Source organism: Patiria miniata, unplaced genomic scaffold (genome assembly GCF_015706575.1).
Source record: "Patiria miniata isolate m_02_andy unplaced genomic scaffold, ASM1570657v1 HiC_scaffold_19, whole genome shotgun sequence".
Taxonomy (NCBI): Eukaryota; Metazoa; Echinodermata; class Asteroidea; order Valvatida; family Asterinidae; genus Patiria; species Patiria miniata.
In genome coordinates this window covers 5802733-5829146 of record NW_024037057.1, presented here as the reverse complement: position 1 = coordinate 5829146, position 26414 = coordinate 5802733, and the positions used below count along the sequence as shown (strand labels likewise).

Below are 26414 nucleotides of genomic sequence, written 5' to 3'. Positions count from 1 at the left end.
ATCGGACCTTATTGTCGATTCGGACTTTCGGACCTTATGGTCTTTCCCGACTATCGTTTGGGGGTTGTTTGCTGTAGTATACATTGTCTCAAAACAAATATCATTGTTTTGGACATACTTATACAAATTGATTTAGTTGTTTTATGTACGAATTAATTAAATTTTCAGGTGCTGGGCTACAGCCGACCTGTTGAACATTAATTCTTAAACAAATGAACACTCTTACAATAAAATACATGTACATGCAGATATTAGCTTCAAAATGGTAATACATGTTTCATTTGTGGCGTTTGTGCGAAGCTGTTGGTTTCTCCTTCAGTAACTATGAAATTGTGTCTGGATTAAGCAGTAACGCGCCATGGGAAAGAGGGGGCGAAGGGGAATCCCCTAGCGTATTCATTGCCCCCTGCCTAGTTAGCCCCCCCCCCCCCTCCCCCGGCAAAAAAAAATGAGGAAAGGAGGGGGAAAAGGATGAAGGTTAAAGAAAAAAGTAAAAAGAAGAGATTCGAATCAATTGAATGTGTATTTAATGTATGTGTAAGACTGGAACGGCCGGTGGGTTTTTTATGTTGCCACCCATACGTTGGTATTTTTTTGCCCCTCGCTAGTACCCCCTCCCCCCTCCCCCCCCCCCCCCCCCCCAAAAGAAATGTACCAATTGCAGAGTCTATCGCCTCCATTGGGTTTGAGGTGATTTGTATCCGTCTAAAATCCCATTGACTGTGTACCTGCGTTTGGATAAATTCGCACCAGCCTGTGAATTGTGATGCAAAACATTCAACAGAAGATGAAAAGGTGTATTTTTCACGCGTCACTGAATCTCAATGGCTAGAGTTCTAGTTCAAATAAATAAAGCAGTGACGGAGCATTTGCTACGTGTACATGTACACCATAGACTTGTACAATACGGGGCGCGTAATGGTTACTCCATGTTTTGACTGGTTTGTGCGGGATTTTTGCCTTGAGATCGGCGAGACTGGAAAGTTGTAGTAATGGCAACAGGTAAGGACTGATTCGGTCTACATGTAACAGAAGAATTAAAGATCTTATTGAGCAACGTTTGGCACGCAATACTGGCGTATCACAAGTGTAGGCCTATACATGTATAATTATGTATAGCTGTCGAAGAGGTCCATATTGAGGCTAGCCCATACACGAAATGAAGTGATTTGGTACGTACACTGCAAAAACTGTAGTGTTAATTTAACACCATTCGGTATCTATATAGGACAACACCAGTAATATTTAACACCAGATGGTCCTATATAGATACCAATGGTGTAAATTTAACACTCCAGTTTTTGCAGTGTATACGCGTACAGCTCGTGTCTTGCAGAGCACTCGTCCATGCAACGACAAGGACAGCGACAAAAGTGGCAACATCATCAGTTAACAGCGACAAGAGTTACACAAGCGACGATTAACAGCAAAGCGATACGGAAGCTTTAATTATAGCGACATTAAGATCTAGATCGACAACAGCGAGAGTATTAAACGACATTTCACAACAGCAAATCGATAGAGACATTGATTAGCCACAAGACCGACAACAGCGACAATACAAGCGACTAACAGCAGCGACAATCGTGACAACTAGCGACAGAACCAAGAACAGCTGCAATCGACAGTGACAACTAGCGACAAGAGCACCAATACAAGAGCACCAATAACGTGACAATAATAGCAACCACCGACACCATCACAACCACCTCAGTACAGTGCACTGTAACCGTGACAAAATATGGACAATTGAATTTGCTTTACGGCCTGCCATTGGTTGTTTATTTCCTTAAAAGCTAAAGGATCATTTGCATTTATCCCAAAAGTATACCACGGAGTTATTTTCAAAATGTATAATTGGATTATCAAAGAATGTAATGGTATAGACATCTGACGTGAAATTATTCCGTCTACCTTGTTCACTTAGAAAGAAATATCAATAAATGTTGGTGATTTTCAATAATCTATCAAATTGACTGATGTTTGGAAACACAGCGTTCTTTAGGGCCTTTACGAAATCGTGTTTAGTGATCTAAAGATTTTACTTTTTTTCACGCTTTTCTCGAAAAGTGTAAAATCCACTGAGCTGAAACTTCAACATGTTTTTATTATGGAGTGGTGCTATTATGGGAAACGAACAAAATGCTGGAAGAGCAAATAATTTATCCTTATTGAAGGTGCATATTTAAAAAATAGAGGTCCTCATTTAAAAAGAAAAGAATGGGGGGGGGGTTTAAAATGACCCAGAAAATATCATTTTTGACCCTGAAAAGGACTGATTAAATTTGGGTTAGATTGCGGGTCAACTGACTCAGGAGGTTTAGAGTGTAAAGAGCCAACAACTGCAAATCTAAGCATTTCGTTGGTGTTCTTTTTTTAATAAATTAAACTTGGAGTTGTTGATCTAACATAAAGTAGTTTTCAAGCTCAAATTCTATCCGCCAACAATCACCAGACTACTGTTAGGACATTTAAGCACTGAACTGATTCAAGAAATAATGATCTTCATTTGCCTTGAAGGATTCACACGATTTGAGAATGAGGTAGACACCGACGATGTCCCTCCAGCTACCGGACCACATGGTACCCAGATCTCTCCCGACAATCTTCCCAACTACCAAGACCTGTACCCGCAACCTGACCTCTGCTTGGTGCATCCCACGTTAACCGGGTCGTCCGACTTACCCCTTACACCCCTCTCATCTCCTAACCGGTCTGGCCACACGCCAATCCATCCCAGTGCTGGTCTCACAGCAGGGCAAGTTAATAATGCCTCGCCCCCACCTTACTCCATCCTACCTCCAGGTGGAACACCTGTCTTTAGCTCTCAGCCTCAGCCGGGAACTGTCGACATGAACGTAAGTATTAAGTCTGCTCCATACTCTAATAGTTTCCATGCAGTTGTCTGTTACTGACAGTCTTAATAGGTTGTCATCATTATTATGATTGAAAGCGATCCAGTTGTTACTACTGCAGGCCATGCTTGCTCGATCGGTGCTGCAAATTGTAGGCGCGTAGGATCTTTCAAATCTCGACTTGAGTCAGGTCGAGTCAATAAGGCGTCAACAATAGTCAACTCGAGTCAACAGTTATACAGGGTGACCCCATAAAAAGCAACCCAAAACATTTGCCTTTAAAAAAAAAGGGATTGGTGGATATTTATGTATGAGGTATCGGATTAAAGCCGAGAGATTTTTCCATGAAAATAGCACTTTGGGTTGCTGAGAAAATGCCTTCTTCTTCTTCTTCTTTCTTCTTCTTTCTTCTAAATCATGTAATCATGTAAATGTAGTCATTTGTTATCCTGTACACACACAAAAATACCACAGTAAGGAATTTTAACTGAACTTTTTTGTGCGTGTCGATCCTAATCCTTACAAGCAACACGGCAGCCTTTCCAACTCTTTTTGGCATTATAATTTGTACGTTAAGGAGAATACACGAGAAAGTGTGGATTCGTAATTTAAGAATTCACGAGGCGCGAGGCGCCGAGTGAATTCGTAAATTAAGAATCCACACTTGTGAGTGTATTCTTCGACTTAAACCATTGCGTCAACAGAAGTATTGGAAAGAATGCTGCAACCTGACGCCACTTTGTTTTCATATATCATGTCAATGAAGGCCATTCGTTGCAAAAATGATGATAAGACATGAATCTGGGACTGACAAATGTTTCCAAAATTGTTAGGAAATACTTAAAATGACTCTCCATAGACGTTGTACACAGCGCGGAAGTGGCGTCAGGTTGCAACATTGGTTCCCCGGCGTGTTTGGTATCGACACACCCGTACAAGTCATTTTGTGTGCATAGGCTCCTTACGTCAAAATGGATAGTTCAGACGACGATTTCTTTTTAACTAAAAGTAGATTTTGCAGTCACGGCGGAAAATCTGACAGTGAAGATGCATTGGAAATTTTCGGAAAACAAATTTTCACGCAGACGGTCCTATTCATGCTCATTATGGAGAACACTGATTGTCCGACATGTTCAAAGTGTGGATTCGTAATTCCGAATCCACACTTTACTAAAGATTCGTAGTTCCGAATCCACACTTTGTGACCAGTGTAAGAGATTCGTAGATCCGAATCCACACTTTGAACTAACTTTCCTGATTTTAAAATGGATCATTCTCATCACACACTTGACATAGCGCTCGCAAGTTTCAGGAGGCTATGAATTATGATCAAGCCGAGTTAACCGAATGTTACATCGGTTGAAACACTGTACTTTTGTTCTTATTACATGTCCATGTACATGCATTGTAACGCTAGGTCTGGGTACCTAGCAGCTGTTAGGTCTGGGAACCTAGCAGGGGTGGGGTCTGAGTACCCATACTGGGGGTGTGGTATGCCCCCACAAGTTGTTCATTGTGTGCGGTTTGCCCGTTTACTTGGTATCCAGCACAAAACTTTGTGACTAAATAAACACAGCTGTTGCAGAAATTCATACTATAGTTCTTTATTGTTTTATTTCATTGTCGTCTGAGTATATGACAAAAGTACAAATGAATTTGATAGAAATACCTGTTATTTTCTACCTCAACAGGTATCTCATCATTTTTAACCTTGCGCAGAGTGACCTGCTGCCCTTTGGGCCCCAGGTAACCGAATTTTTTGAAAAACAAAAATTGAGGGCCAATGACGGTCACCTTCCATCTAATCCTCATTCGACCCTTGCCAAATAAGCTGGTTCAATTAACTTTGCAGCCAGGGCTACACCCAGGCCGTGTCAACAAACTTTCGACCAGGCCTCCTGCCAAGTCTCATTGAAACATCAACAAAGACCTGTAACTTGACACAGTCATCTCCCTTCATAACTGCATACCACAGCCGCCAGTCAATTATCTTTCCAGCGCACTGTCTGGCAACTGTCTGGCAACTGTCTGGACACTGTCTGGCACGTGGCTTTTTGTTGTATTGCTATGAATAGGGTCTTGCGTAGTGCGGGAAAGTACCTGCTGCCCTTGGGCAGCAGTTGACGAGTTGTAAAGTTTTTTCTGTAAACGCTGCGCAAGGTTAATCCTATTTTAAACCCTTTCAGTATGTAATGTCAGTCTACGTTTGTCCCGAACAGGTAACGCCCGTACAATGTGATTACATCTCAGTCGTCAAAAGTTATTATACTTGGGGATACATACTCATGGCAACGTGTTGCTTCCCATTCGGAGTTGTATTTCTGATCGTGCATTTCTGTGTGGTAGGTTCTAACGAATATTTCGAGTAAGGTTATTATACAAATAACGAATGTTTGTGAGTGCGATGGTAAGAATAATTTCATGAGGTGACAGATTGAATGTTCTATTCCACGAGGCGAAGCCGAGTGGAATAGAACATTCAATCTGTCACCGAATGAAACTATTCTTTCCATCTTACGAACGTAAAACATTCGTTATTTGTTTTATACAACACCTGAATAAATTCTCGTCATTTGATTGGTAAATTATAAACTACAATTTATTTTGATTTTAAAGATGTTGAACTACCCCTTCACGAAAATGTTTGAACCCAACGCTGTAGCGCTGGCTCTTTGGAACAATACGCGCTACGCTGAACGCGCACACCAGCATGCATTTTGCACGCAAATACCGCGGCATGGAACAAGCGCAAAGTGAAACGGTATAACGCATGGGTATAACGCATGGTCGCACCGTGCATTATACCGAATAATAATATGTCACGTGATCTACAATTCACCAATCAGATGACGCGGATTTATTCAGGTGTTGTATAAAATGACATAATCATCGCAATTTGGGCGATTCACGATGCAGTGCGTCACCAAGAGTTTGCCACGGATAATTCGTTTTTCCCAGTTCATTGTCGACACATTCGCAGCGCGGGACATTTGAACAAGTTAGTTTTTCCTGTCAGTAGTTTCGTGAACGTATGATTTGAGTATATGTTTGCCCTTCTCTTTTAATAAATATGGTGTTTTTGTAAGGCGGCGAAACGCTATATCCCAATCTATAACAAATTAGCTCAAGTTGTCTACTGATACTCATTCAAATGTTCCGTGCTTTGTCGACCACAAACTTGAAAAAAAACGGACTCTCCATGACAGACTCTTGGTGGCGCACTGCATTGTGAATAACATAACATCTCTTGTAATTGTTCTCCTTGGAAGAATTCAACAAAAACCACTGAAATCCATGAATATCTTAAGGGGTGAAACTTGCGTTACATTATGGGACATAAAGCGTGCGCGAATCTTGCCGAGTAATCGCCAAACGGAATTTCAGTTGTTGTCAGTGATTCAGAAAAAATAACTACATCTCTCACAGGGGATCAGGACATATTGGGTGTTTTTTTTTCTCCCTTCAAAGATGATCACCTCTTGAATTAAGCAGACCGTCGTCATTTTGCCAAATAAATTATCCCTCATTAAACATATGGGAAGAGTTCCTTGAAGTTGGAGTATGATCAAAAGAGGAACATGAGGCCCACCATAACATGTGTGTGTCTGCACGCGTATGTCCTGAACGGTGTAAATCGAGGACACGTGTGAAACATACTTCTTCTAATCGAGTCCAACTGAGGGCGTCCTCGGTTGGAAAAAGTGTACAAAGACAATGGGAGCTGTTGCAAAAGGTGTGAACGAAAGAGGAAATAATAGGAAATCCTCGATATACTCCACCATACAAACACGACTATATAATGTATGAGCGGCCGTCACCGCCTTATGGATAAGTTGTTTATTGTCAAGGGACACACTTACTGAAATTTGTATCCTTGTGGAGACATTTCTTTGTTCTCGTGTAGTAAAGTTTTGGAATTTGAAAGTGTAGTTTCAAAATGCTCTTATTTTAACCAGAATTCATTTCCTTGGCTAAAATTCGGACTTATATCCCTTTTCTAAAACTCTTCCATTTGCGACGGAGCAACCCACCTTGGAAATTCCTAGTTTCTGAGTAAAATCCATATATCTATTTCGTGAAAACCTTGTGGAGACGTATCCATCTATAGAAATTGCCCTGTGGAGACGTATTCAATCTTTTGTTCCCTATTGTGTGCATGTCTCCAGAGGGTACGGTGTACCAGATTAGTTATGGGGCACTTGTTGATTAAGGAACATTAGGACCGAGTTATGAAGACTTTCTGCTATCCCCATAGCATTTCCAGTCCCCATAATACCGTGGGACAACACGTGTGTAGTCCCCACATCAATTACGGAACAATAAAGTATATACTATACATGAATTGTACAGGGTTCCTGATGGGGAAGAACAATATACCCCATAAGGAAATCTTTGTAAATAAATTTGTCCCATAAAGGAACCGCCGTATGGAGTTTGAGATTTGCCGTCCTGTTTTTACTCTCGTTTTTCTCCTATGTAGGTGCGCAAGCGTGAGGAAGCAGGCGACTACGAAGGTGCACAGAGGGCGGCGAGTGCTGTTCGTTTTATGTTATACGGCGCTACTGTGATTGGCTTAATAGCGTTAATTGTTACCTCAGTGGTCTATTTAATCCTTTAACTTCCAATTTAAAGGCCATTCATAATTACCTAACACAGTTCACCCATTCCTATTGGTCGAGAGCCCGATGTGGCCGGTTTTTAATAAAGACCGCCTGGCTGCAACCGCGTCCCCAGTGCTTTATTTCCAACTTCGTTTCCAATAGTAAGCCCTGGATAGGAAACTTTCTTCCTGTATCCTGAATCGATACCGCAGTTGGCTAGTAATGGAATTTTATCGTGTACTTGGTGTTGTTATTCACAACGTGCAGTACGTGTTTTCGCGATCATTCGTCAACGCCTTCTCGAAAATACTCATTTCCTTTCCACTTTGCTCATATTAATATGAAATGTGATACTGCATGTTGTCTCGATAAGATTGTAACAGTTTAATTACATAAATCGTGGTGAGAGAGTAGGTAGTTGTGGTCGCGTACTGCTCGACATCCTGGGGACGAGGTTGGCCTGGCTGGTCTTAAACACTTTTGCAGTGTCACATGAAAATTGGACTCTGTGCAATCTGGTGCATTTTACTGTTTGGTTGAACGTTAACAATCCTCAGGTAGTCATGCGCAGTACTAGCATGCAACTGCAGTGAGTCAATATTTCAAAGTCCTGAATTTAAAATACACCGGCACAGCTGCGTTCTGCGAAAGAAACATTTTATAATGTAGCTAGAGGTGTGTCCCGAAAAACAGGAAGTAAAATAGCTAAACAAAATCGTTGTAAATTTATATTTTTTGACTTGTTTTGACTTTTGGACCGAACAGTTTTGATTATTTTTTGACCGAAAAGGCATTTATGAATGGGAATAAGTGTAGACCGGTTCTAAACACTCTGTTTAAGACTGGTTGGAGTCTAGATGCTGATAATTACCAGAGCCGAAGGCGAGGGTAATTATATTATCAGCATCCAGACTGCAACCTGTCGTTAACAGGTCAGCCAAGCACACATTTTATTCCCTCATTAAAAAGATGTTGATGATACGTTATTTAATGATCGGTCGGTCAGTCGGGTATTACTCAGAAAACGCACTTTTTGATGTGGAAATTTGCACTTGCAAAACTTCTAATTCGCCGACAAAGCAAACAACCAATGATACTGAAGCGCGTGTTCGGTACAGACACATGCAGAACTGGAAGGGGGACTCAAGGACACACAGCTGATAATCCAGTCAATTTTCTGGATGTTTGTTTCCAACTTAAGATTTTGAAGAGGCGAAATCTAAAACTGTTTTGATCTTTGACAATACAGTGCAGTGCAGTGCAGTTTTTTAAACAGTATAGTAAATGCTGTACACGATGTACTAAGTCTCATCCTGTATACGTCAGAATTAGTACATAAAAAAACACAAGCCTACCACTACAGGGTGTTCCAAAAAATGTTTACTCTTTTTCAGACGCAGATGTCTTAAAATCAGAAAGACATGTTGGAATTAATCGCGGCCATTTCCATACAAATGGTCAAAAACCAGTTTGTCCACACACGTATGGTTGTCGTGTTGGCGGTTCTTAATGTTTGGTCGCGTGCTGTTGTGTTGAGCATGTCCATAGACTTGCGTGCGGACAAACTGGTTTTTGACCATTTTCTGTAAATGGCCGCCATTTCTTACTTTAGTTTTTTTTTTCAACGCCGTTTTCACCACATATACCACAAAGACATGGTAGTTTAGGAATGTCCTAAAACAATTTCAACATGTCTCCCGAATTCTGAGAAATCTGCACCTGACAATTTCGTTGGACCTCCCTAGATGTTTCCCTCTACAGTATATAAGTCCCACATTTATGTTTTTATTTTGCAAGCTTCAAAACTAGTCTGCCTTCCTTGCATGTATATTATATCGATGATTGTTGTACAAATAATGGGGTATGTTTCTGGGAGATTTACTCGGATTTAAATCATGGATTAAAACAGTTGTGTTTTATTTGCAAAAGGACTTGACAGCATGTGTGTTATTTTTTGTATACAGAGTATTGTCTGCAGGGTGAGTCAAAAGAAAGGAAACCAAAATGGCAGAACCACTTTTGTAATAAAGTTCTGCAAGTAGCACTTTTAAAATCTAGGATATGAAAACCTAATAAATAAGGTTTTTTTTAGCATAAGAATCATTCAAATCACTTGAAGTTGCGGGATTTAAAACACAACCGCCGTTTCAAGTTGTGTCCACGGATCACAAACAAGTTTTTTTTTTTAAATATAGCAAGACGAAAACAATTCACATACATCCCTACATGAATTGTTTTAATTTTGCTGAAAGAACTAAATTTATAAACCTATACATACACGAGGCAATCGAACAACAATAAAAGTGCATGGAATAGAATTTACACCTTAACATATTTTGTGAAAAAAAAATCGATATCCCCTCAAATGTATGAAAACTACGACACCTCCCCTTATGGTAATGTTATGTCAAGTGATCTTTCATAAACATGAAGTTCCGTGCGTCACCTGAGAGCTGAGGGCGCTGTTGCTGTGACGTCACTTAAGGCACACCGAGGGGATTTCTGTTCAAATGGCAGTAGCAGATCTAAAGGGGATTCGGGGTTGCAACCATCCTCCCAACCCCACCCACGCACCCCCACTCCACCCTACCCCCAAATGAAAACAGTAAAATGGGGCCAAAAATAATGATTTAAATAATTTTCGCATTGCCTTAGACTGCAGCAGAAATCATCGCAGTTTAAAACAGTTTCGGGACGTGCCGCGACGGTTTCGGAACATTAAAAGCTAAAAGTGCTCAAGCGATTTCGGAAACGAAGCCGAGTTTTGAAAAAAGGCCGTTAATGTCGTCATGTTTATTTTTAGCCGCGGAGCTGGCTGACCTAGAAGTCTGGGCGTCGGGGAAATTGTCCGGTCGGGGAACCAGACGTCATTTTCTCCAGTTTTCTGGAGGAACTTTACTTATTCTAATACTTGGATGAGGCTGCTGATTGCTCCTTCCACATCTGCCAACTTGGGTCTAGATAGGGAGTACTTTGTGCAAAGTCCCATTGACTGTGTACATTTCAGGCCCAAGTACATGCACTTAGATAACATTGCACTTGGCAAGCATTGTCATGCAAAACTCTCCACAGAATAAAGATATTTCTGTCTGGTATGTACTACCACTTCACTGAATCACAATGGCTCTAATATGATTGACGTATCGTGGAGGCGGAACCTAGGCCTACACCTATGTTGTATCACACATACCTGCACCGTAGGGTTAGCAGCAATTTTGTCCATGTCTTAAATGGTTCATGTGGGATTTTTGTCTTGAGATCGCCCAGACTGGAAAGCTGAAATAATGGCAACAGGTAAGGACTAACTTCGTCTGATCGTGGAGGAATCAGCAGATCTACGCAAGCACGGGCTCGGCCAAAAGACAGAACTCAAATCTCAGGCAGATTTCATCACCTGTTTAATTGAGAGTGTCAAAGACGTGCGTTCAAGTTAATGCAGTCATGTAGCAAACGTATGCACAAAATGCAGAACATGAAAGTACGCCGAGGGTCCTACAGCGCACACGTCCGTGCAACGACAATGAGGACAGCAACAGGAGCGACAATTCGGCGACAAAAGTGTATGACAACGGACAATAGTGACAACCGTAGCAAGAACAATAACGACGCTTTAAGGCAACGGTTGCGATAATATTTGCGCCGGTTAATAATGAACAGACGCAAACGTTACGATTGCCTGAGTGACAATATCGACTACTAAATGGCGACAACAACGACACTTAAGGCTACAACAACCATGATATTAGTGGAAATGAACACCGACAATAGCGACAATTAATAGGTACAACAGAGAAACAAAAGTGACAATTTTAGCGTCGACAACAACCAGAATTAAACCCCGCAGTCCCCGGTGACCATAAGCACATCAATCACGACCAAAAACCCCCATTGAATTCGCATTCTCGTCTGTCATAGCCAGACTACTCCCTGATAATTCATTCCAGTAATCCTGACCTTTTTCATCTTTTAGGTTACACACGATTTGAGAATGAAGAGGCTGACATCGGCACGGCAGAGACTAACCAACCGTCTTGCCCCCCACCCGAGCAAGTCGATGCCCCGCCCCTTCCAGCTTCTGGACCTTATACCCAGAGCTGTCTCAATGACCTCCCAACCTACCAAGGCCCCCAGCAGCTTCAGCCCGTCGCCAACACAGAGCAGCCCGCATCGACTGGGGTGTCCGACTTACCCCTTAAGCCCCTCCCATCTGCTGACGAGTCGGGCCAAACCCCGCCCCATCCCAGTGCTGGGCTCCCAGCGGAGCAAGATAATGCCCCGCCCCCGCCTGATTCCACCCTGCCTTCTGGTGGCACACTGGTTATCACCTCTCAGCCTCGGACTCAACCTGTCACTAGGAACGTAAGTATTAAGTCTGCTTTACACTTTAATAGGCCTATTGACATGTGTATAGTTTTCGTGCATTTGTCAGATGCCCCGGTCTTAATAAGTTTCCATTATCGTGATTGAAAGCGGTAACGTTCAGGCTCGCAGGATCTTTCAAAAGTCGACTTCGGGTCAAGTCGAGTCTTACTCACGCACTATTATTGGCTATTATGGATCACGCTTGTGAAATTCGGTCAGTCAAGCGCTCAAAACAAAACCCTAGTGTGGGCTGCTTTAAGCGTAAAAATACCTCCTCTCTCTTTATGTAACATAGTTTTTTTCTCCACTTTTTTTTTTTTTCAATTTTCCTATAAATTGAAACTTTTTTTTTAACTTTTATTTTATTTGTTTCACCCTGATACCTATACATGTTTGCATTTCTCCCTCTGTCTACAGATACCTCCTTGTATTACTCCAAACTAGTTCAAACGTGTGCGTCATCCATGCATTATTTTTCCTCTATCATATATCATTTTAGTATTTCAACTTCTACTCATTATCATTTGTTCGCCCTTTGTCCGTTTGTTTGATTGTTTGTTGGGTTGTTGGGGTGCTTGTTTGTTCGTTTGTGCGTCCGTTACATTTCTTCTGTTCTGTAATTTGTACATATATATGTTGTACTTATGTATTTACTATCATATTACAAAATGTGTACCCCGGTATTGTTCTTTTAAATCTACGGCATTCCCCTTACAGGCTTCGGATGTTTGTGGGTTTTTTTCTTCATGTAATTATTACAGTGTTTGTATGATTTGGAAATAAATGTTGCATTGAATTGAATTGAATTGAATTGAATTGAATATTGGAGTCCACAGTTGTCGACTCGACAGTTAGATCTCAGCCTATGCAAAGTCATAACTAACTAACTAACTAACCCAGAACTAACATTACCAGGACTTGTTAACAGTGTCGGCTCCTATATCCTTGAAAACTAGACAAAGACAGAAAATCCAACTAGACCAGACCAGACCAGTCCGGACCAGACCAGACCAGACCACATTAGACCGGTTGAGTCTCGATAGTCCCAAGTTCCATTGGTCTTCGTCAAGCTTTTAGTGACATAAGTGCAGATGGGGGCCCCGCTGGTGTGGTGCGGTATGGTGTGATGTGCTCTGGTCAAGTCTGGTCTGGTCTGGTCTGGTCTGATCCTGTCTGGTCTGGTCTGGTCTACTCTGGTCTGATGTGGTAGGGTGTGATGCGGTCTGGTGTGGTCTAATATAGTCCGAAGTACCATTGGTCCGAAGTACCATTGGTCCGATGAAATAAAATACTGTGTAGTTCCACTGGTTCAGGCTGACTGACCCTAACCCTAACCCTAACCCTAATCCTAAGGGCCGTTGGACCAATGGGACGTCGGACCAATGCGACGTCGGACCAATGCGACGTCGGACCAATGGCACTTCGACGTTCCCCATTAGACCACACCAGACCGCATCACACCCTACCACACCAATCCAGAGTAGACCAGACCAGGCCAGACCAGACCAGACCAGACCAGACCAGACCAGACCAGACCACATCACATCACACCACACCAGCGGGGTCCACATCTGCTACTATATCACTAAAAGCTAGACAAAGACAGACAATCCAACTTGACCAGAACAGAGGCAGAAATTAAACTTCTTTTTTACAGCTATTTCAGCACAAAAAGTTAGAAGAATTCAGAATATTTTGCTGCTGTAAATGTTCTTGCCTTTGGTGATTCGTTGCTGGGTCAGTATATGACAGTATTGCCAATTATAAAGTTTTCTCACTAAAGTTTTCAATGAGCTGAGTTTTGTTTTCACAAATGAACAGAAAACCCGGCCTAAACCAAACGGGGTTTTCCTGAAGTGACATCGCAGCAACAGCGCTCTTAAATGTCCGGAAATTAGTATGGGCTATCTTCAATGTTTGAAGAAGTGTACTTTTGAATAAAATGAACCTAAAAGGGATAACATAATAGTGTTCATACATTTGAAAAGGAAAGAAAGTTGCACGAGATGTGTCCCTCGGAAAAAAAAATCATTTCATGGACACTCTCAATGTCAAATCACAGTCATTTAGCCATTGAGTTTTTCAGTCGGCAAGTACAAAAAGAAATAAGAATATAAAATAGCCCTCTGGGACCAGCAGAATTATGTACAAAATAGGCGAATCAAGGTGCAGTCCATCATTTGTAATTTGTGCATTTTGTTCGTTTGAAGCACCAAACGCGCTCAAAATCTAAAGAAGGGTGCTGAACTACTAACCTGATGAAATTTCAGCTCAGCTTCAGCTACACATTTCGAGAGAAAAAAAAACAGCATACTAGGATCTCGATTCCAAATCAAAAGTTGCTGAATCGTGTTTTGAATTGGGCCAGAATTGACCTATCGCGGTAGAACCGCGTCAACGCAGCTTGTGAAATATTGTCCAATTACATGATACACAGTAACACAAATGGACGCGGAACGCGCAACATTTGAGAGAAACAAAACTTAGTGTACAAAAACTCCATAGGGTTGTCTAAGGGGCGTGGATAACTCGCAAACGGCGATAGGTAAATTCAACGTCCGAGGCACGTTCTCACGAAGCCGATTGCAGCTATATCCGAGGAATTGTAGCAACCGCGCGCACGTGTGCGTCGTGCCAACGCTTGCGCGCGCTTCGCCGAATAAAAAAACGAACTACAAACGAACGTTGGATATGGAAAGGCCCTCTTTCTTTGATTTCTTCAAAATTACAGCTTACCAGAAAGAATATCTTCACAGGGAGTTTAGTCCCCTTGCTATCTTTCAACCAAGTACGTTTTTCAACAAAATTTGGATAGCTGCAAATGATGGACTGTACCGGTAGCTTTAAAATAATAATGTCATTCCTCGTTTGTCCAAAACAGGTGACGCCCGTACAACGTACTGACATCGCAGCGGTCATTGAAAGTACTTGCACCCCGACAGGCGTTCTCATAGGATTTTTTTGCTTCCCATTTGGAATTCTAATCCGGATCTATTATTTTTATGAGGTAGGTCCCAGGTATAATTCAAGTTACAATAAACCGCGGCGGGTACACTGTACATGTATAGTTAACTGGACTAAAAGACATGTCAAACTTGCACTTAGTTGACTACAGCAAGGGTCAGCTGGGAGCAAAGTTGACTACAGCAAGGGTCAGCTGGGAGCACGTTGACTACAGCAAGGGTCAGCCGGGAGCAAGTTTGACTATTTTCTAGTCACACTTAAATAGGCTGTTTTCAGATTTACGTTCCACGTTTTGTCCCATACGTAATGCCATGCTTTTTTAATTGCACAATCAACGCAGAGACCTATAACATAGAATGATTGTAAGTATCTATCACATTTCAGAGGGTTAAACTTTCGTTACGCAAATTCTTGGCCTTGCACAGTAATTTACCAAACGCAATCTCAGTCTGTGCCATTGACCTTGCTTGTATGGTGCTGGGCAGTAAACTACTTTAATTTCCCCCACCCCACCCGCCCTCCGCTTTTCGAATTTTCAGAGCCGGGCAATTTCTAGATTTTGGTCATCCCCCATCACTCGCCGTCACAGATCTAATTACGCTACTGCCAAAGATGATCGCCCCTTAAAACAGGCCGTCGCCATTTAAGAAAAATTATGTCGATACTCCTTCGCAAAATACATCGACTTTTCGGTCCAATTTCAGGCAACATTATCCAACAAGTACAAGGTTCAAAGACTGGTTTAGAATACGGGCGATTCATAATGGACCGATCCAGTAAGCCCCGCCCACTGCGCACCTGGGCAAATTAACACGCATGTCGGACTTATGTGCACGCATGTCAGACATAAATCACGGCTGTGATTGGTCAGAATACCATGGGGCGGTGCTTACTGGATCGGTCCATAGTGCGCCTCCAAGAGTTTGCAACGCGTTGGCCAATCACAATGCGCGAAATCAGTCGACCCAATGCAAACCTCGTCCCCAGGGTGTCGAGCAGTACGCGCCCACCACTACCTGCCCTCTCACCCTGGTATTGGATCATTTGCATGTGCAAGATTTTTGCACACGTATGCAAATGAGGAACAGTCTGGTGCCTGGATATGCGTTACACATTAGCGTTTGTTTTTGTATGCGGTGTCTGGGGTAAAAACAGAGTCAATTCGTAGCAGCGCGAGCACGGCGTGAGTTACGAAAACACGATTTTTGAAATCAAACTGTTACGATCTTATCTTAGGGGGGCCAAAGGGGGCCATGCCCCCCCCCAAAAAAAAGAAACCAATTTTTGTTTTGTTTTTATGTGACATCGCAATAAAGGAAGGCAATGAGTACACCACCATCTTTTCCTCAAAAAAACATTGGCTGAAGTGGTCAAAAATTGCCTCAGATCGCACCACAGCGCATCTAGAATCCAAAAAATTTCGGGGCCCTTAAGCGGGCCCCGAACCCCACGCAATTTTTTTGACCCACTTTTTGGGGGGACCAAATTTTTTTGGGCCTTCCAAAAAATTGTGTTCTGGATCCGCCCTTGATGCACGTTAAATAACCCAGTAACACTTGCCGCTAATACTGAAGAGAAAGGGTTTGCCCCGGTATTTCTGGCAGTTGGCTGTAATAATTATGCGCCACAGCACCTTGTGTACCCTTTATAAATGTGCTACATAATGGGTCTCATATTTCGGGCATCAGCTTTACGCACTGATTCGATAGCACTGGCGGGCTTAAGTAGTTCAAGTGAGTGAGTCAGTACTATACACATCAAAAAAATGTCCTCTCTTAGGTCAAACAAAAAAAATCTGTCTCTGGTCAGCGCGCGTGTCGATTTTAACCATGCACGTCAACCTTTTTTTTTCTTAAAATTGTCTGCGGTAGCTTCAACAGCGCCCTCTATTGCCGCACCTCCTCAAATGTTTGTACCAAGGAATGGGGAAATTGCACCAAGGCAAATCATGGAGGGCACAAAGGCAAATTATGGGGGACACCAATGTATATGAGGACACACAAAAAAGCAAAAAAAAATAGTACCCAACCTTGTCTGTACAGTCCAAGCTTAAAAAAAAAAGAGCCCCCCCCCCCCAAAAAAAAAAAAACGCGTCGCCGCATCAATTCTGGAACTTTGGTCTGACCAGAGACCGACTATTTTTTTTTTGGCCTTAGATCGGCAACTATAAAATGAAATGCGGGTTTTTATTCTCGTAGGTTGATGTGTATATCCACAGCATCTTTTTAGTGGCTTGATTTCATTCTTGTTTTTTTTCTCTCCTTACAGATGTACGCGCTTAAGAAAGCGGGTGACTACGAAGGTGCGAAGAGGGTGTCGAGAGCTCTTCGTTGTGTATTCTTCAAGGTTATTGTTCTTGTCCTAGCATGCGCGATTGGTACAGTATTGCCCTTATTTAATTATTTGCGTAGCCACTAAAGAGATGCTGATGATACGTTATTTACTTATCCTGATCAGTCGGTCGGTTATAAACGCACTTTTTGTGGACATGTGCACTTCCAAAACTGATCATTCACTGAGAAAGCAAAGACCAATGATATTTCAACTGGATTTTTGAAGAGGGTAAATCTCAAACAAGTTTGAAGTTGAGCAATACTGTGCAGTTTTTTCAACCTGTAAGTAAATCACATCCTGTATAAATGTTAAATAAACTATACCCACTACAGGGCGTTCAAAACAATATTAACACTTTTTCATACGCAGTTTCTTTTTTAAATTAGACAGTCATGACGGCATCAACAGTGGCGATTTAATGGTTAAAAACAACCACTTTTGTCCACAAGCTTGCAAAGGGTTATGGTCATCGTTATTACAGTTCTTTGTGCACGTGCTATTGTTTTGACCATGTTCGTCATATACTTCATGTTCGTCATTGGCCTGCGGACAAACTGGTTAGTGACCACTTTTATGTTAATAGTGGCAATTTCTCAATTTCGGATCCATTTCAACGCCGTTTTCACCAATTAGACCATCAGCTTGAAGGTTTGGCCGGTATCAAACGAGGGGAGTAATGCTCATTGTGATTTTTGGCAAGGAACGTATATGCACCCATGTATTTGGAAAATACAGCCTGTCTAAAAAAAAAATGGTACAGTGTGAAAAAAAAAATTGGTTCAATATGAAATTTCAAAATAAGTCATTTTTTCTTGGCCTAATATTAAAGAACAAAGACTGGGCTTTCCAATAGTGTTTGTTTGATCTTATTTGCTTTTGTCAATTCAGAGATATAATCAATTTAGTGCGATACACCAAAATCGATTTTGTGCCACTTTTATGCATGGGCAGAGTTCAAGTGTTTCGAGTACTGTGCCATGCTGTCTTGAAGCTCACAAAAGAAAGTGGCACAAACTCGTTTTTGTGTTCCGCAGTAAACTGGAGTTATCTCTGGATTGACAAACTCAAATGAGATGAAACAAAAAGTATTGGAAAGCCTGGTCTTTTTTCTTTAATGTAATGCTCAAAACGACTTTCTTATGTTAAGATTTAATATTGAAAAAAAAATCGTTTTCGATTGTACCATTTTTTTTTTAGACAGGCTGTATGTGATAGCATTGCAGCGGTAGCAGTTTTTGGGGTGCTATCACTTTTTTTTTATGGCAGCCAAAGCGAGTTTGTTAAATTAATCCGGTTCAAACATATCGGCGGCCATTTTGAAATAAAATAAAAGTGATAACACTTGTATACCTTGTGTATACCTTGCCAAAAATCGCTATGAGCATTGCTCTTTTTGATCATTTGATACCGGTGGCCTAATTTGTAGACCGAAGCTGATAGCTTTTGGTCATTGAAAACTGTAGTTTGTTGTGACATTCCTATTGAACACTTTTTAAACTAGTGGGAACTATTCGTTTTACTGGATTCAGTCACTGAGGTCTATTTTCTGGAATGAAAAAGCTAATTAAACATATAATAGCTTAATTAAAGTGTATTGGGTCGCTCGAGTAGCGTCTGACTTGGGTTGGTAACAAGTCATTTTTTGCAATCCCCAGTCAAGTCACAAGTCATTGTTTGCAAGTCCAAGTCAAGTCACAAGTCAAAGCTGGTATTTACAAGTCAAGTCACAAGTCACAAAAATAGCGACTCGAGTCCGACTCGAGTCCAAGTCACATGACTCGAGTCAGCAACTCTGGCTTATACCACCAAGACCTTGTAGTTTAGAAATGTACTAAAACAATTTTAACATGTCTCCTAAAGTTTGAGAAAGCTGCGCCTGAAAAAAGTGTATAAACTTTGCTGTTGTTTTGACCAACCTGTTCATGTACATATTTTTGGTTACTATTTTACAAGCGTAAAAAATAGCCAACCTTCATTGTAAGTTTTATGTTGTATATATAGCGATGTTTGTGGTACGAGATAATGGGATTTAAACGAGTAAATTTACTTAGATTTAAGTTATGGACTAAAAAGAGGTGTATTATATTTCCATTAATGTATTGGGCAGCATGTGTGTTTTTTTATGAAGTAGTGTATATTAGTTTATCTATCGTCATAACGAAGAACATTGCAAAGTAGGGACACACAATTTAAATGGAATGTTAAAGCTCTGAAATTTATTCTTGACTTGCCTTAGAATGCAGGATAAATCATCATAGATTTCAAAGGTTTCAGGGGCATGCATTATTTCCAAGTGTCCCAACCATTTTGGACTGATCGTAGCACCGCCTCCCCCCCCCCCCCCCCCCCCCCATTTTCACATCTATTCCGACCAGAGCTCCGGTCGGAATAGATGTGAAAAATGGGGGGTTGCTACAATCCCGGCCAAAATGGTTGGGACACTTGGAAATAACCTTGGCCTCCCACCGTCACCCACTACCCCGCTCCCCCGGTCAATGTTGTTCTCTCCAGCTGATGGAGCACACACCACGCAATGACAGACAACATTTACAGGGGGCCGAGGGGTTGGGGGCCCAGCGAGAATTGGCCAGGATTGTAGTTCCCACTTAAAGAACTTAAGTTTATTGGATCACCTCTGCGCGCACATCTTTGTTTCTTTTTGAACCGCTATCCGAGCTGTGCATGGACTTTCCTTGAACAGATGGTTATCAAAAATACTAACTCTTTTCTGGCCATAAACAGTAGAAAAAAATCACCAGTGTCTCCGTGAATGAAACTTTGTAGCATTTCAAACTGCAAAGAATGTAAATACTGAACAGTATTGTCAATGCGTATAAAAACACATTAGTGCTTTGTAATTAAAAGAAAAAGAGTTGAGTAAGTCGGGTGATCTCTGTACACCCAAATGTCTTCTGTGCAAAATCCGCTTTGTTGCGCTTTCTATCTACCAAAATGTTGTCATTTAATTTGCTGCTTTATATTTTGAAATTACTGGGTACATAGTATCTTTTAAGTATCATTAATAATGTTTTTTTGTGATTGCTACATTTTTGTACGTACTGCATGATGGTTTCATCGAGCGTGTTAAGATGAAAATAAATATGGTGTCTTTATTGACACAAAAAAATCACCCAATGTTCTAGCTGGCTGGTTTCATTGTTTCTTAGTTGACTGGGTCCCATTTTTTTTTCTGGAGAAAATAAATTACAAATCTTGTTTCTAAGCTCAACCCTATTAGTTTAAAGCCAGAGTCCATCATCTGCAGCCATCTGAAAAAGTAACTGGCGTAATTATTGTAGAAAAAACATACTTGGTTGAAAAATAATAAGGGGACTAAACTCCATGTGAAATTAGTCTTTCTGGCAAGCTGTCATTTTGGAGTAATCAACGAAAGAAGGCCTTTCCAACGGTGCGTCTTAAGACGCACCATTCGGCGAAGCACGCGCAAGCATTGGCACGACGCACACGCGCGCGCGTTTGCTATAATTCGTCGGATCAGTGCGTGACATCGCGTATATAGCTGCCGAACTGGCTCAGTGAGAACGTGTCTCGGACGCTGAATTTAGGCCCAATTCAAAAAATGATTCAGCAACAGTTGATTTCAAATTGAAATCCTAGAATGCTGTTTTTCTCGGAATATACAGCTGAAGCTGAGCCGAGACTTCATTAGGTTAGTTGTTCAGTATCCTTCTTTAGATTTTGAACACTTTCGTTGCTTCAAACGAACAAAATGCACACATTACAAATGGACTATATCTTTAATTGTACAAAGTCACACGGACTGCGTTCAGTTCACAAGGAAGTGTATCGTTGGAAAATCGTGAACTTTTCTACGCATTGTGACGTCAACACAAATTGTAAGATTATTGTATGAGCAAAACGGGTTGATTGGATTTGAATGGTCGGGCCTAAGGTGAAAAGGGCCATGTGCCATTGTGATGACGGAACACGTACATGTATGATTCGTTGGCTGTTTTTGGAAGTGGATTATACTAGCACTGAGGATCCAGTCTGTGTACATGTACATTGACTGTCGAGCCTAACACGGAGTATACACACGCAGGAGAGGTACACATGGGCTATGGATATGTTTGAGTTTCGTGTTCATCTCACCGACTAGTGAACCAATGGCATCAGGTATGGGTTGATTATCGACTTGTTTACTGCAGTCGTTCAGTGTGTTTCTGGACATCAAAAGCTAGAAAACAGACTGCACGTAACCCTAAAAAGGCTGGGGCGGAATACGCCCCCCCCCCCTCGACTTTTTTCCGCGATAGCCTCGAAAAGAAAATTTCGCCACCCGAGCTGTTATGGGTTTTTAGCCATATAAAAATGTTCCGGTGAAAACTTAATTTTCCCATATACGTTGTTTACAAAATACACAGAGTAGAATTACCATTCGTACATGTGAATAATTATTGAGCCATAATTCCAAAACCCTTTGACCTATGAAATTTCATGGATATGTTCATGATGTGTTGCTCTGTGCATGTACCGAGTTTCAACATTTTTCATCACTCGATGGCCGAGATCTTAGGGGGGAGAGGGTCAAAATAACCCGGCCCTTTTAGGGTTAAGAGGAAGTAGTTCAAATTTATGCTCGTTATCAATGCCACATATTGTAACAGAAATTCGAATGACAAAAATGGAAAAATCTTGCAACCTGACGCCACTTTTTCTTCATTTTGAATCATCTCAATGAAGGTAATTCATTGCAAAAAATGATGATAAGACATGAATCTGGGACTGAGAAACATTTCCAATTTTGTTAGGAATTACTTAAATTTTCTTGACTCCCCATAGACACCATCGCGGAAGTGGCGTCAGGTTGCATTTTTTTTACCCCAAAATACTCTGTGCATAAATCCTTTTATTTTTTTCTGATCTGTGCTGTATCCTGATAAACTATAATGAAACCGAATGAAAATGTCAAAAGAGACACGTAATTATTCGGGTTAGATTTAATCCGGAATCAGGATGACATTTGACTTCTCAGGATCAAAAATGACAGTATCCCGGGGCACGGATGACACTTTTGCAAATTGTGAAGGATGCAAGTGACTAAGACGACAGAGTAGAGCAGATATCGTTTTGACCCGTAAAGGATGTGATTTTGACCCTGATAATGTATCAAGGCAAATGTTAAAAGTGGAGTGTCATGGCCTAGCGGTTAAGAGTACCGGACTCATGCTCTGATGTTTCAGAGGCAACAGTACATGGGTTCGAGCCCGGGCCCGCACACTTGTGCCCTTAAGCAAGGCACTTAACCATTATTGCTTCGTCCTTCGGGTGGGACGTTAAGCCGGAGGTCCCGCATGTTGTATAAGGCCTAACGCATGTAAAAGAACCCAGTAACACTTATCGCTATTAAAGAGAAGGGGTTTGCCCCGGTGTTTCTGGCCTCCTAGTTATACTCCCTCGTGGAAGTCCTTAGGAGAAGAACCAACTAAGTACCAGAACCAAGTTACCCGCATTAATTGGACCGTGTCAAAGCTGGGCCTTGACTTTTTATAGTTTACTTGTGATACTGTATATCGAGATGTCCTCTCTTCCCCCTTCTTTCTAGTTTATTTGTGTATGCTTAATGTTAACTTTTAGGATACGAGCGATTTGAAAATGAGGCTGATACTGGCACGGAAGAGACTGGCCAACCATCCAACTCACCATCCGAGAATCGCAATGACCCGCCCCCACAAGCAACAGCCTCTGCTAGTGCTGTTAGCTCCCCAACTGACCCCTCGGCTAGGCAAGGCTGTGGCCCGCCCACATCAGCAGGCTGTGCCCCGCCCACATCAGCTCCTACCCCTCCTGATGACACGAGCTCACCAACTGGCCCCTTAGCCGGGCAAGGCTATGCCCCGCCCACAATTGCTGATGCCCCTCCGGATGACATGAGCTCACCAACTGGCCCCTTAGCCGGGCAAGGCTATGCCCCGCCCACAATTGCTGATGCCCCTCCGGATGACATGAGCTCACCAACTGGCCCCTTAGCCGGGCAAGGCTATGCCCCGCCCACAATTGCTGCTGCCCCTCCCGATGACATGAGCTCACCAAATGGCAACTCAGCCGGGCAAGGCTATGCCCCGTCCACAATTGCTGCTGCCCCTCCTGATGACATGAGCTCACCAAATGGCAACTCATCCAGGCAAGGCTATGCCCCGCCCACTCGCCTTAGTGGCCCACCGGTTGGAGTCCCGCCCCCACCTTATACAAGTCATGTTGGGGACACGCCCATCACGGACCGCCCACCGGACTATACTCCGCCCATATCCTGCACACTTGGAGCTTATCTTGCAGAAGGTCAACCAGTGTGGCAAGGCTGTGGCCCAATCCCAACGTGTGAAATTCCAATTCATGGGCCGGAGCTACGTCCAAACCGGGTAAAATGAATAAAATTAACGCCACCTATTAAGTACGGCCGATATCCCTAGAAAGACACGTTAAGTCGTGATTTATTTTAAACACTTTATCAACGGTGAAAAACCGAACAATTAAATAGTGCACTATCAATCGTAAGCTCGTAGCTTTCGTACCCACTCACGTACCACCACTCATTACGGCCGTGATGAATTCCATAACCGTTTGGCGTAAACGGTATTACCAAAATAACATGAGAAAGAAGCCGTGGTGACTGTCGGTAACCGACACATGCCTGGTGTCGTTGGGGACATGCTATAGACCAGTAGGTCATGTTATCACTGTACACTCACTTGGCCCCAATGGCGAAAGCATATATGTGACGCCCCAACTATGTGGCATCGTCCCAAGTACAGTTAGTATCGTCCCAACTGTCATGAGTTAGGAGTTCCTCAACAATGGACCGATCCAGTAAGCCCCTCCCACTGTGCACGTGGGCAAATTAACACGTGCTCCTCTCCAATGCCACACTGCATTTTCCTGCCACGCGCATCATACGCGCGTGCACGCATGCCGGACTTTTGTGCACGCACGTCAGACATATCACGGCTGTGATTGGTCAGAATACCATTGGGCGGTGCTTACTGGATCGGTCCATTATGGGACCGCCCCGAATATAGAGCCTGAAAGTGCGCCAATTTTTTCTTTGATAATTGAGCTTTTGGACCAGATGCTTACCCTATTCCAGTTACGTTGAGATAAACCATCATATAGGGCAGAAACTTTGTACAATTGCTGAAATATTATGATTCCGCCATTGATGGGGGCCTCCCTGACAGTACAGTGCTAGCGTCCTTGGAATGGTCCGTATAAAGCATGTGACCCATGACGTCATACTTTACGCAGGTGGCGCACCGACGTCTTCGTCGCGGACGGCGTGTTTCAGACGACGGGACAGGCATCAGTAGCTACTTTGGTCTGGCTATGGCTGTTTTGCTCATCTGTCCTCCGCTTGGATTTGTCGCCATGATCCTATCGTCAGTGGTAGGTTCTTTAATTCGAGCAATTCACAATACAGTGCGTCATTAAGAGTTTGCCATATAAGGGTCAATTTTTGAAGTTTACGGTCGACAAGACATGGCCCATTTGAATGATCGTCAGTAGACAACTTGAGCTAATTATGTGCATAGCGTTATATTCCGCCTAATTATTTGGGGAAAAAAAGGGAAAAACATGAGACTCGAATCATACGCTTAGGCAACTACTGACCGGAAAAAAATAACAATTTCAAATGTCCCGCGCTGCGAATTGAATTTTGTAGACCATCTCCCACAATGCACTGGGAAAATAAACTCTCCGTAGCAAACTCTTGGTGGTGCATCGCCAAAATTGTGCTTGGGTAATCTACGAATCTTTAAGACATAACCTACTTAAGAAATGTGTATTTGCAAGTTAAAAGCGAGTTGCGTATCACAATCGATCAAAGACCAAACAAATTGATAGGTGTGAATAAAAAAGTAAAGGGGAAGAGCGCCCCCTAGTGTCAAAATGAGGTTCCCACTTTTCGAATGTCCAGCGCCCGGCTGGACGCATGACCATTCAGATTGCAGTGTGCTAATGAGCGGACGCTATTTCGCCCCGGACAGTTTTTGGCACGACACTGGGCTTGTGTGTGATAGACATGATATGGACTCTGCCACAGAATATTTGAATCTCCTCCCCTTGATTTTGGTTAATAATTTTGCAGGTGGACAAACGCTGTCGGGCTGGGGACCTTGCCGGTGCTAAGAGATCTTCAGTAGCTGTCCGTGTCGTTTCCTTCTGTGGCGTCGGTTTGAGCATAACCGTTGGTGTCCTACTTATCATATTCCTGTAAATGAGACTGAATGATTTCACATGCAATATTTTACGTGGGGAACGTCGTAAAAGGCAGTGCAATGTTTATAGCTGTTTTGTAAATGAATTTTGGTGAGAGTTTGTTTTAGGGATGTAAGTTCTCTGCAATTGCTTGATTCCTGGTTGTCACTTTTTCAAATTTGAATTATAGCGCAATTATTAAGGGGCACCATAATATTATGCGTCCGCTAGCCACCACGCGCCCGCAAATAACATAATACCCGTGGTGGCGATTGTCTACCCAGCAGGAGCAGAATGTGTATCGTCCTTTATACCAAATTTCAGGCATTTATTAATATCTTATAGTCCAGTTGAGTTGTGCAGACTGATGATGAGCATTCTACAACCGATCTGAATCGCGGCCATTTAAACCGAACCAGCCGGTCAGTCGGTCGGTCGGGTCGGTCGGATCGGCGGTCGGCCGGCCTGCCTGCCGGTCGGTCGGTCGGTCGGTCGGTCGGTCGGTCGGTTAGTAGTTTGTCTGTACTGTCAGCAAACAAATGAAAAGAAAAAGCAGCATTTTCCCAGCAATTAATTTAAAATTTGACAGAATTATACCCGGGGTATCTACAATGCATATAAGGCCGAATTTTGAAGGAAAATAACCTTTATTAGCGAACTGCAGGCGCGTCCGAGTTGTCTTAGTTGCACTGTACTGTCAGTAAAACAAACATTTTGCGTTCTTATCCAGCTTTATACTTCTATCACTATTTGACCACTTGTTACGTGAGAAGCTCGTTCTGTGAAGCTTGAGCCTAACTAATTTGGGTAGGCTTAATATTCGTAATGGCTTTTACTCAGCAATAAATTGTATCATACTCCATTACGAAATATGAAATAAAATGAAGATATTTTTACATCTTGCAGTAAGACTACTATTTTTATTTTTGTTGTAGTTGGCTATTAATGCGCGGACTTATAATAAAAAAAAAACATTTGAATGATTAAAACTGATCGAGTATCAATCATATCTTCATAGCGCTTATCAATTTTTAAAAAAAATGAAAAAGGGTATTGTTTTTCGAAGTTTGAAGGTCTTTTGATC

At 42.3% G+C, this 26414-nt stretch overlaps 1 protein-coding gene across 1 annotated transcript; it reads left to right on the top strand.

The window, feature by feature from the left end:
* Nucleotides 1–892: 892 nt before the first annotated feature.
* On the top strand, nt 893–25349 carry LOC119726065 (extensin-like). Its single transcript, XM_038197683.1, has 8 exons — nt 893–1002; nt 2521–2858; nt 7336–7369; nt 11427–11815; nt 17051–17159; nt 22715–23496; nt 24380–24517; nt 25221–25349. Exons 1-8 carry the CDS (start codon nt 993–995, stop codon nt 25347–25349), a joined length of 1929 nt encoding a protein of 642 aa, XP_038053611.1. The 5' UTR covers nt 893–992.
* The last annotated feature ends 1065 nt before the right edge of the window (nt 25350–26414 follow it).

Coding starts and splice junctions, on each gene's coding strand:
- LOC119726065 (XM_038197683.1), top strand. Junction 7,370..11,426: donor GGAAGCAGGCGACTACGAAG/GTGCACAGAGGG, acceptor TTCATCTTTTAG/GTTACACACGATTTGAGAAT. Junction 11,816..17,050: donor CTCAACCTGTCACTAGGAAC/GTAAGTATTAAG, acceptor CTCTCCTTACAG/ATGTACGCGCTTAAGAAAGC.